The sequence below is a fragment of the Diospyros lotus genome, chromosome 6 (genome assembly GCF_014633365.1).
Source record: "Diospyros lotus cultivar Yz01 chromosome 6, ASM1463336v1, whole genome shotgun sequence".
In the NCBI taxonomy this organism is placed as follows: domain Eukaryota; kingdom Viridiplantae; phylum Streptophyta; class Magnoliopsida; order Ericales; family Ebenaceae; genus Diospyros; species Diospyros lotus.
Genome location: NC_068343.1, coordinates 24850639 through 24862832, shown reverse-complemented (window position 1 = coordinate 24862832; position 12194 = coordinate 24850639). Strand labels below are relative to the sequence as shown.

Genomic DNA, 12194 nt, shown 5'->3' with positions numbered 1-12194 from the left:
TTTTTATTTTAAGTGTACAGAATTATTAAGATGTTTCTCAGGAAAAAAAATATTAAGATCTGCATTTGTTTTCTTTATATAAAATTATAAATGTGATGAGCTTATATCTACTCTTTAACTCTCTCTATTAACCTGTTAAGAACGAAAAAATAGAAGAAAAATGATTGTGCTTCCTTAACTGATAGACAATTCTTCTTCAACACTGCCAAAATAAAGTTATTCATTCTTTACTTGTTCCCGCAGATGGGAATATATATAGAAATCTATTTCCATCTTTTTTCCTTTTGAAGCACTCTATATATTTAAAATTTCGAGTTCAGCATGGAAGAGTTACACAAGAGGCAACTGCCACACAGCCTACAAGTTTCTGTAGCATACATGGTAACATCCTGATTATTTATTTATATTTTTGTTATTGATGTGAACCCGTAACTGCTATTTGTTAGGCGGGCACTTAGGTAAATTCGTCGGATATTCAATAATTCATAAACTATGCACATCAAGTAATCATATATATATTTGAGTAGGTACTCATCCCAAGAAAGCTAGATTTTGAATCTTGGTTGCAAGAGAGCTAGTTCACTATAGTCTCTCAGCACTCCGATCGTTTAAGTTTCAAAGATTTTGGAGGCTCTTTTTTTAAGCTTAAAATATCTCAGTAGGTGTCCAGCATTCTAGCAAGACAGAAAAAGATTTTTTTTTTTTAAAAAAACGGTGTTATTGTTCAGTTTCATCCTTTATCTATATATGCTAAGTAATATCTGAAAGTACGGCATGTAGTGATGTTCTTCGAGTCTACAAAAAATATTAATTAAATAGTGAATACGTTACATAAATAATATTGCAGAAGCACATGGATTCTTCAGATGATCAATCGATAGTGGTTGAGGAAGAGCACCCAAGCTTGGATATACGTCTGCAAAAACCAAAAGGTAAGTAACAAATTATACAAAAGAAGCCTGTTTCAGACAATGCTCTCACTATATAACTTCTTTTTTTGTTTCTTTTTCTAAATCACTGTAAATTTTTTAGTGGGTGAAAAATAAGCAAATAACTGAAATCATTGCAGAAACTAATCATTTGACCTTCCATCAAAGCTTTTACGAGGCAGTGCAGCTTGGGAGCTTGCCTGACGTTAAGAAATTCCTTGAGGCCGATAGTTCATTGCTAACCACCCGATTTACGCAATTAGAGGCAAATGTCATCCAAGTTGCAGTGCTCGCTGGACAACCTGAGATAGTTGACGAGCTATTACAGCGAATAAACGATCCAAAGTCCCTAAAAGTGAAAAACAACTATGGTGAAACGACTCTTACTCTTGCTGCTGCCAAGGGCGAAATCGACATCGCCAAGAAGTTGGTGTCAAAGTGCGATGAGTTGGTGGGTATCAAGAATCTCAGTGGCGACTTGCCTGTCGTTCAGGCTGCTCACTTTGGCCACAATGAAATGGTTCATTATCTTTACAGTCGATCAGAGAAACATTTGATGAATACAAGCGAGCGAGCAAAAGAGGCCGAAACTTATGAGGATGAGGGTGAACCTTATGGGGATAGTCTCAAGGTTCTTAATGTGTCTATCAATACTGAACTCTATGGTTCTGAGAAGAGCTACAACTTCAAGCTTGTCAGTGAAGATCTGAATCAAGATTCAAGCGGGCATGCTGATGCTCAAGCTCTAACTCTGTATTCAAGTTGGCATAATGGGTTTAGGCTTTTCAAAGCATGCATCACCACTGAAATCTATGGTATGTTGCAAAGTCCCAATATTTCATCTCTTTGGGGGCTACTGTAGGTTCTTTGAAAGGATGCATGTACTTTTTGTGACATAATAAACTGCCTGTTAAAGGCACAGTTAGGGACGAGAGCAACGGTGGTGAATAATTAATTGACACGGTTGCTCGCATTTTTAATTGTACCTCAGTGATTGTTTATGTTACAAAAAGTACATATCGACCCATAAGTTTGCTGTAAAAAAAAAAAAAATAGAGGCACTTATATATTAAATGATTTAGAGATATATAGTATTTCACCTAGAGTCATTTATTATTTTTTTCATCTAATAATTATATTTTAAAAAATACAAATAAATATTACCACCCTAATTATCTGTCTCTAAAGACAATTTTAATGTTGAAGAAATTTTTTATGTAAGTAATGAATATGAACCTACTAACTATTTGCCTATTTGATATGATATGTAGATATTGCTTCAGCTATTTTCAAGCAGGATCCAAGACAATGCATTAAAGGAATGAAGGAGGAGAAAGGTGCAGCACTGAAGACACTAGCCCTAAGAGATTTAGCAGAACCAACTGGATTTCAATACGCATTGGTAACTTGGATCCACTCACGTGAGTTATCCAATATTTGTCCTATTACCTAGTAACACTTTTTTCCCTCATGTTTGTTTTTTGTTCGTCATTGTATAAGGATGAATTAGCTGTTTGAATATGTTATTAGGGGTAAATTATACACTTAGCATTCTGAAGTTTGATATAATGAAATACAGAAACATACTTCTCGCCTTTTGGAAATTATTTGATTGAAAGACGATCCATATAATTTTCAGAATATGGGAGTTGCAAGTTGTAATTAATAAAATCAGATGAATGTGAAGTTACCCTATTAAATTAGGTCAATGTTGTTTTAGGTGTTGACAATGATACAATTAAAATAGTAGTACTATTTATGTTGGTTACGTCAAAACATTTTATTTGGTTATTTATTGGGCTTGCCCTTTAATTTGTGCAGATATTCCGGCATGGGCTTCAGGCCACACACTTGTAAAACACGGTAATTGAGTTAATCATAAATTTTCTGTACTCTTACGATTATTGTCCGACAAACTGTAGGACAGCTCCTTACTTTATTGTAGTTTTTCATCAAAATTGTTCCTAGCTTTAACCACTAGCTAGTTGGCAATGTTGTTGTAAGACAACCAGTTTTAGAAAACACTAACATCAGAAGGCCATTCTTATGTTCTTTGCATTGACAGTTTTTTCGTGGTACGACAAAAACTACAAACGACGCATCGATGCTCGCCAATTGCTGACCGACATATGCAGACAACTATCAATCCTGAAACTGCCACCGACGACCATGCCGGCGGTGCTAAGCGACCCAATCTTAACGGCTGTTTCAATGGGGAATGTGGGATTCATTGAGGTGGTTGCCAGAGAATGCCCTGATATGCTGTGGTTTGAGATCCACGGCATGGCCACCTTTGCCCATGTGGTTTTCGAAGGCCAAGACAAGATCTACAGCTACTTGCGCAAAAATACTGAAACCCACTGCCTGTTAGGAACCATACGGCCTGACCGCAAGGGTAACACCATCCTTCATTACGCCGCAATGTTATCGCCGGCCCCTCGGCTTAGCCACTTTGCGGGTCCATCCCTTCAAATGCAAGGAGAGTTACAATGGTTTGAGGTCCATTGATCCCTCATTTTTTTCCCTTGAGTAGATAAAGATCGAAGAATTGGGGAGCTATTTAACAATATTTTATTTAATTTTAGGGTTATTTGCGTTGATTTGTAGGAGGTGAAGAAGATTGCGCCCATGTGTGAAGGAGTAGTGAACAGGGACGACAAAACTCCAACACAATTATTCACGGAAGAACACAAGGAGCTCAAGGAGAGTGGGGAGAAATGGATGAAGGATATGGCAACGTCTTGCTCGGTGGTGGCGACGTTAATTGTCACCATAATGTTTGCGACAGCATTTTCTGTTCCGGGTGGCAATCAATCCGACACCGGCATTCCCATATTCTTGGAGTCAAAATACTTCACCATTTTCATATTGTCAGATGCATTCTCAATGTTCTTTTCCTGCACTTCAGCTTTGGTATTCTTGGGAATTCATACTTCACTTTTTCGAGAAGAGGATTTCCTCATCCGCTTGCCCATGACCTTGATAGCCGGCCTTTTCACTCTCTTCCTATCCATAGCAACAATGATGGTAGCTTTCAGTGCTGCCGTTGTGTTGACGGTGCGTGAGCGCTTTGTGTGGATCACCTTGCCCATGCTGATGTGTGCTGGCATTCCTGTCACCATTTATGCTGTACTCCAGATCCGGATCTTCATTCACATTGTGAAGTTGACCTTTCCTGGCATCTTTCACCACCCAAGTCTAGCGATGAAGTGGAAGCAGATGTATATTCTTTATATTTTTTGATTTTTCACTATCGCGCTTCTTCTTCTTCTTCTTCTTCTTCCATATTTTGTCATTCCATGCATATATATGCTCATCCACTATTGCTTTCAGGTCAAGCACTAGGAAACTGCTTATTTGGTGATTATATTGAGGTGTTATGAAGTCGCGAAAGATTAAGCGGGTTTCGTTCTATATCAGCTTTGTTTATGCTGTTCTCTTTCTGATATTCCTCAATTGGGGATTAGGTTCACTCGGTCAAGCGCTACCTCTTCGTTAACTTGCCGCTTTTAATGAATCAAAAGCTTTGGACCGTTCCTTTCCATATAGCTGCTCTCCATTACTGCGGACATTCAGATCCATTAAGCGTAATTGGCTATTGTTAATAGTCTTCGTTGGCAGTGCTAATCAGATTGTGTTGGGTTTAATTCTCGTATGGATTTTGGTTGTTAATTGTGGATCTAGTGTAGTATCTTTGTCGGCCTGGGCTTTAGATTATTCCTGGTGGTGCTTATGGTTCTAATTATTTGGGTGGATGTCTGGTGACCTCTTTGATGTTGTTTCTTCATTGCTATTACAACTGAACATCCTATTTACGGGTGTGCAAAAAAACAGGCACATAGCGAAAATCGCTCGAACCGGACCAGACCAAATCGAACTAGTCAGTTATTTTGTCAAAACGATCTAAAACGGTTTGTAGTATGCCCAAATCGCGGTTTAAGCGGTTTGGGCCCCTGGTAGTTCGATTTGAAACCAAACTGCCCGACACTTGAGATTTAATAAAAATTATAATTATATTAATTATTATTAAATTAATAATGCACCGTTCTTTGCATTAAAGCTTACTGCGCGCGTGGTTGCCAATGCCATTAACACTCATTTTGTTTTTGAATTATCATACACAAATTTTCAAACTCATAGGCTCTCACACAACCCCACCCCACTCAGAGACTCTCACGTAACCCCACCCCTCTCTCTCTCTCTCTGCCCTACAGCACAAGGACGCCCCTCTGTCTCTCTCTCACATTCTTTGCTCCCACAGCCTTTCCGTCTCCGTCTCCGTCCCGCCATTCTCTCTCGCACTCTCTCTACCCACAAATGACACCCTTATTTCTTATTTCTCTCTCTCTCGCTCTCTACTCCCAGCCTCCCACAGCCTCTTCGATCACTGTAACTGCCTCCCACCGCCGCATGCTCCACCGCCCCCACTGTAACACCCCAATTCCCGGGAGCGTTAACGTAACGTAAGATTCTGGGGAAAAAAAAAATTTTCAAACAAAGCCCAACACAAAAACCATTCCCCGAAGATCCCGTTACACCTTCTCAGTATATTAACTATGAACCATTAATAAACCAAGACAGGTTCACCAACACAAATGCGGAAGCTAGATCGAAACCTCAACAGGTCATAACCGAAGCCACTTTATTTATATATAAAGTTGCACCAACGTTTACATGACATTTTCAAAAGTAAATAACATAACTGAAAAGACATAATGTAAACTATCCGCTAATCGCCGTCACTCCTCGACGATTCCTTTCCCTTTTGCACCGCTGCCTTCACCTGGAACGTTTGAATATTCCAGGGACAAAGTCCAAATTAGATGATGAATCATCTAAGTGAGAGTTCAAAACACATTTTTCATGAATAATACAAGACATGAAATAAACCAATACACCCGGTAAGCCCTAACTCAAGAGAATTCCCACGCGCTTAACCCTACCATGGGGAAAGAACAATCTCTCTAAAAGCTATGCCACCACACCGACTCGACGACACGACGACGCGACGTAATTCTAGCTTAAATGGGGCTGCCAACGCATCTCACCAGAATACGTTCCCACCTTAAGCATCCAGGAACCACCATACAATCCCAACTCCAAAATTTCACATGGACCACCTAGTCATCCTAGTGCAACTTCCCTGGCCAAACGGCCTGGCACGAAAATCAAGGCGACTATCCTGACATGCGCACATAGCATCAGATACCCCTATTATTCCGTCACGCCGTTGGAGAATTACGACTACACTATCCAGACAACATCCTAGGCTGACATCCCACATGAACAACACAGTATGGACCACCTAGTCGTCCTAGTGCAACTTCCTTGACCAAACGGTCTGGCACGGAAACCAAGGCGACTATCCTGACATGCACACCAGCATCAGATACCCCTATTATTCCGTCACGCCCTTGGAGAATTATGGCTACACTATCCAGACAACATCCGAGGCTGACATTCCATACGTACACATAAAACTCAAGACAATGCCACAATTCAAAATTCAATGCATCGTATAAACAACATTTATAAAATGCAATACACAGTTCAAAACGTTTAGGGACAAACCTCCCTCATAAATCCAACCGTCACCGGTTACCATTTTAATGCACAGAACCATTTTGCATGAAATCACCATATGTTCAGATAGAACAAGCACAATAAATCAAGTTTTGGGGGGCAAACACTCACAACTTAAAACCAAGTTTTTCGGTAGAACACTCACAATAAATCAAGTTTTGGAGGAGAACCACTCACAACTTAAAACCAAGTTTTTCAGTAGAACACTCACAATAAATCAAGTTTTGGAGGAGAACCACTCACAACTTAAAACCAAGTTTTTCAGTAGAACACTCACAATAAATCAAGTTTTGGAGGAGAACCACTCACCTTGAACGAAACTCAGAACACCTCGAATCTTGTGCCCAACCTCAATTTTCGTGCAACTCCTCAAGTCTTTTAACCAAACCACCTCCTTACAAGTCCTCACGCGCTGCCTAAGTACTCTACGCGTGTGATGCCTCGCGTATGCTTTAAAAACCCTCTATCCACTAAAACCAAAGCACTCTCGTCTAACACAAATGTATCACAACTTCGAATGAGAGAATCCTTAGCCTTGAGCCCCTATTTATATGTTTAGGAAACTTAGCCACCAAGAAATATATATTCTGCAATCATTTCAAATCTTTCAAAATCTTTTCCAATCATTCCAAATCTTCTAAGATTTTCTATAATCATTCCAAATCTTTTGATATCTTTTGCAATCATTCCAAAATCTTCTAAGATTCTCTGCAATCATTGTAAATCTTCTATAATCATTCTAAATCTTCTAATATCTTTTGTAATCATTCCAAAATCTTCTAAGATTCTCTGCAATCATTGTAAATTTTCTATAATCATTCCAAATCTTCTAATATCTTTTATATAATCATTCCAAAATCTTGTCAGATCTTCTGCAATCATTGTTATCCAAATCAAATCTTTTCTTATCCAATCAAATCTTATACAAATCTTATCCTTAAAGTCATCATGATCCTTCATCTTATCTCTAACGTCATCATGAGATTTCATCCTTATCTCTAAAGTCATTTATGAAGCTTTTTCTTGAATCTCCCAAATGCCCCTAGTAAAAAGATTTCAAGAATTACACTTTGGCCCGAACTTTTGGATAATTGCACTTGGACCCTTTTCAACATGGTCCCCGGGCTAATTTTTAATTGCATTTTAGTCCCTGAAAAATGGACTAATTGCGCTAATGCCCCTAATTTTTAGGTAAATTACACTTTTACCCCAACCTCAAAAATTACGATTTTGCCCCTGGCTCAAAAACTGAACTTCTCTTTAAAGACCTTTATAACCCTTTGAAATATCTTAAAACATTCTCTTTAAAATTCCGAAAAAATATCGTTTCGATCTCTCTCCGTCAATTTTGAAAAAACTGCACTTAGGCCCGAATCTTTGTTTTAGCTACAAACCCTTTTGTTTCTTCCAAAAACTACTGAAGGGTTACTCTATATGCCAAATATGAACTTCCTCGGGGTTCCATTGACTTCTCGGATGCCCCGTACGATAATTAGGTATTTCAGCCTAAATCACAATTGTCTTTTTTTAGTTGTACCGGGAACCGTTCCCGATCCAACTTCTTTTGATGCCTAAAATCATAACTCGTATTACTTGTCAATACTATACCATTTTCCTTAGCTATCTAGGGTCCAGGGTACTCCATCTGACTAATTCGATCGTCCAAAGTTGCGTTAGTGTACCCTATAGTCTTATTTTCCACAAAGTCCATATATGCCCTTAATCAAATATTATTTATGACCTCAAATCATTCTCGGGTATTACACCCATTGTCGCCATCCATAGCGCTGTAGCCGATGGTCATTGACTCGTTGCATCTTGCTCTCACTCTCGCTCTCTACTTGTGGTCTGGTCGTTACAACTTTCCCTCTTCCTCTTTCTCGCTCCTAGCTTTGGTTCGGATAGCTCAGTGGCCGGCGGTCACTATTGTGCGGGCTACCCCTGCCTCTCTCTCGCTCTCGCTCACTACCACTGTAAGTTCTCTCCTTTACTACTCTATTTGGTTTTGAGTTTCAGGCTTATAGGACTATTCTATGGGTTTGGTTGCTGGCATATTAGGGTTTCTTGTAATTAGGGTTTCCTATTTCTCAAATCGTAGAAACTGGTATATATATGTGTGTTGCTTTGCTTTTGATCAATAGTGCATCAGACAGCGAAAACCGCACCAGACCGCACCACAAATTACGGTGCGGTCTGGTGCGGTTTTCGCTGACCAAACCAAACTATCGGTTTGGTTTGATGCCAAACCGCATGTGTGGTTTGGCGTATTGAAAATAGCCTAAACTGCCCAAACCACACCATGAACACCCCTAATCCTATTCATAGTGTTATTTATTCTATGTAAACATAGTAAATATCACAAGATAAATACTTGAGTAATCGTGAAAATTTCAAATTTTTTTAAACTTGTCATACTATGAACCTTCTCAAACTTTCAAATTAGGTGCACAATCATAGGACACAAAGCATACTCCAGTCACAACTCAAATACCCCTCTTTGTTTTTTCTTTTGGATAACGCCCCATCACGAGCGCCCTCACCAACTGGCCCCAAAGTACGGTGAATGAGGTAAATCAAGGCCCGATGGCCACGAGATTCGAACCCGGAGCAGCAATTAAACGTGAGGGAGCAAGCTCCAAACAAGTCTGCCCGCAACCACTCAGGATAGCCCCTGGGGGCACATTCTTTTTTAATAATACTTACAATATATGATGCTTAGTAATTTTCTATTTGTCCCAAATCTTGTGCCTACCTTTATTTATAAGGAAGAAAACCTTAACTGATAAGGTTTAGTAGATAAAAATCAACTGAAATTCTAATATAGAAATTATCTTTCTTAGAGATAATTTTTGTTGAGCCAACTTGCTCATATTAATTAAGTTTTGATAATTAACAAAAATATTTTTATGATATAAATGTATTTCTTTCTCATATAAAAAATAAATTTATTTTGAATTAAAAGTGGGTGCAAAGAGTAAATTTTTTTTGAATTAAAGGTAGATTATCTTTAGAAATGTTTCCTACTTTTGATTATTTATGTCTCAAAAGTTTATGTTTGAATTTTTATTTATTGATAAATACTTTTATTACTTATGCAAAAAGTATATTTATTTTGAATTAAAGGAGAATTACTTTTAAACATGTTTTCTCTTTCTCATACAAAAAGTAAATTTATTTTAAATTAAAGAGAATTGGTTTTACACATGTTTTCTCTTACTCATGCAAAAAATAAATTTATTTTGAATTAAAGGTGAGACATGTTTTCTTATTGTTTGATAAAGTTTAAACATTTTTTGAATTTCAAATTTCATATTAATCATTTCTTTAGTGGCTAAAATGCTTATAAATACCCCCCAAACTCATTTGTTGAGAATCCATTGCACATATTGCACATCCAAAGCTCTCAAAAGCTCTCAAGCTAATTTCCAATCATTTCAAGGCTCTTAAAGATTCATTGTTCATCCACCGAAGAGCCACAAGGCAAGAGGAGAAAAGTTCTTCGAGTCTTCTACGACAAATCCGAACTTCTCCATTTGAGGTTACAAATTTATTTATTTATTTAAATATTATTGCCTTGTATAATTTGTTCTTAATTGCTTATTTGTGTCAAAGTGTGGACAAATTATTTGTAACATTTAAATTATTATTAAGAATTGTATAGGTTTCCTAAATCTGTTAAAATCTAGGTAAATCTAGTTTCCAATGTGAGCTAGGGAGAAAACCTTAGTGTAGTGGTTGATTAGAACCCATTGTAATCTATGTGTGTATTTAGTTTCCAATCTGAGCTAGTGTAGAAACCTTGGTGATTTTGATTTAGTAGAACCCCAAGGGTGGTTAGATCTTGGGAGAGTGGATTAGGTGTATGTGGAAATACCGAACCACTATAAATTATGTTGTACCTCATTGTATTTATTTTTGTCATATCTTGTAGCTTACATTTATTATTAATCTCAAATATAATTTATTATATTTATCAAATATATATTTTTCAATAAAATCATTAATCAAAAATTTTTATTAAAATTGAAAAAAAAATTAATCACTCAATTCACCCCCCTCTTGAGTAGCCATACCTGAAGGGACCAACAATTGGTATCAGAGCGGGTCCTAAAATATTTGTGATTATCAATCTCAAATCTTAGGATAAGATCTTATAATGGTCTCTTATTTTAGCGAATCCCTAGGTGATGTCTCAATCCCCTCTAGTCCTCCAATGATCATTAGAAAGGATTATGCCTTTTGGAAGATTAAGATGAAATCCTATATCATTTCCATAAGTTATCTTTTATGGAGACTTGTTAGGGATAGATTTGATTTATCCTCTCAATATGAGGAAGAATGGTCAAAAGAAGATCTAAGAAAAATAGAAATGGACCATAGAGAAAGGTATTTAATTTTTAGTTCTTTAATGCCTAGTGAGTGTGGAAAATTGTCTTCATGCTCCACATCTCATGAATTATGGAAAGAATTAGAAATAATTCATGAAGGAACTAATAATTCTAAAATGAGTTTTCTTATGTCTCAATATCAAAGATGTAAGTTATGGCTTAGTGAGAAAATTAATAATTTGAATGGATTGTTCGAAAAAACCTCAAATATTTTTAGACTGCTAAGAAAAATGAATGAAGATGCTAAAGAGTATAATGAAAAGAAAACATTATTATTCAAAGGTGAGGAGAAAAAGAAAAAGAAGAAGTGAAAAAAAAGAGCCAAGAAATCAAAGAGAGATGCCATTCCCGCATGGGATATGGATGATTCTAGTGAGTTATTCCAATCCAATAAGAAAAATGCACATATATGCTTTATGGCTATAGAAGAAGATGAAGATAACTTAGAGTTAGAAGAATTGCAAAAAACATATGAAGAAGTATATATAAAATATATATTTATTAAGAAAGAAGTAAAAACAATCAAGAAAAATCATAAAGAAGAAAATGAAAAATTAAAGAGTGAAATAAAGAACTTAAAAGAAAAATCAAAAGAACTCAGGAAAGAAAATGAAAATCAATTAATTAATCTTGAAGAAGAAAATAAAATATTAAAAACTCAAAATAATAAATTATTAGTAGAAAATAAAGTCATAGAGAAAAGTTTAGCCACATTAATTTCAATGAAAAATTCAAAAGCCAAACCGAGGTACAAAACACCTAAGGGAGAATGGAAACAACCTAGATGGAGACCCCAAGCTAAGAGAAACAAATAGTACAAATGTGGATATCCAAAGGGGTAATACAAACAATGAATGAGTTAGATCATAAAATGTTAAATGTTGCTCCTCATCCACATACACCAAGAATAATTAAACCATTTAATCCTAATGAAGAAAGATTTAAGGGACCCATTTATAGATGGGTACCCGAACCAAAAACGTGATCTCATCAAATATGTAGACGTGCATGAGAACCACAATGTGAAACAAAATGATATATGGATAGTGGATGTTCACAGCACATGACTAGTGGAAGAGATATATAGATCTCATTTCCAAAGAAGAAAGGTTTGTCACCTTCTAGACATAATGTCTAATAGTAAAGAATAATGATATTATTTTTATGGCATAAAAGACATATTAGGTCATGTAAATCCAAACATAATTAAGAAAATTTTGATCTAGTTGTCGGGCTTCTTAAAATGAAAATTAGTGAAGAAATTTTTTATGATGCTTGAGTTATGCTTTTGACT

At 36.6% G+C, this 12194-nt stretch overlaps 1 protein-coding gene across 1 annotated transcript; it reads left to right on the top strand.

The window, feature by feature from the left end:
- Positions 1-275: 275 nt before the first annotated feature.
- On the top strand, positions 276-4717 carry LOC127804293 (uncharacterized). The gene is made up of 8 exons (XM_052341139.1): positions 276-381; positions 848-932; positions 1070-1744; positions 2201-2350; positions 2751-2792; positions 2995-3428; positions 3537-4150; positions 4263-4717. The coding sequence occupies exons 1-8, from the start codon at positions 322-324 to the stop codon at positions 4291-4293; spliced, it is 2091 nt and encodes a 696-aa protein (XP_052197099.1). The 5' UTR covers positions 276-321; the 3' UTR covers positions 4294-4717.
- Positions 4718-12194: the final 7477 nt, after the last annotated feature.

Bases quoted from the DNA above. Each gene is read 5' to 3' on its own strand.
- LOC127804293 (XM_052341139.1), top strand. From the start codon at position 322: ATGGAAGAGTTACACAAGAGGCAACTGCCACACAGCCTACAAGTTTCT. The intron at 933-1,069 runs GTAAGTAACAAA...AAATCATTGCAG, and splicing joins ACGTCTGCAAAAACCAAAAG to AAACTAATCATTTGACCTTC. The intron at 2,793-2,994 runs GTAATTGAGTTA...TTGCATTGACAG, and splicing joins CCACACACTTGTAAAACACG to TTTTTTCGTGGTACGACAAA.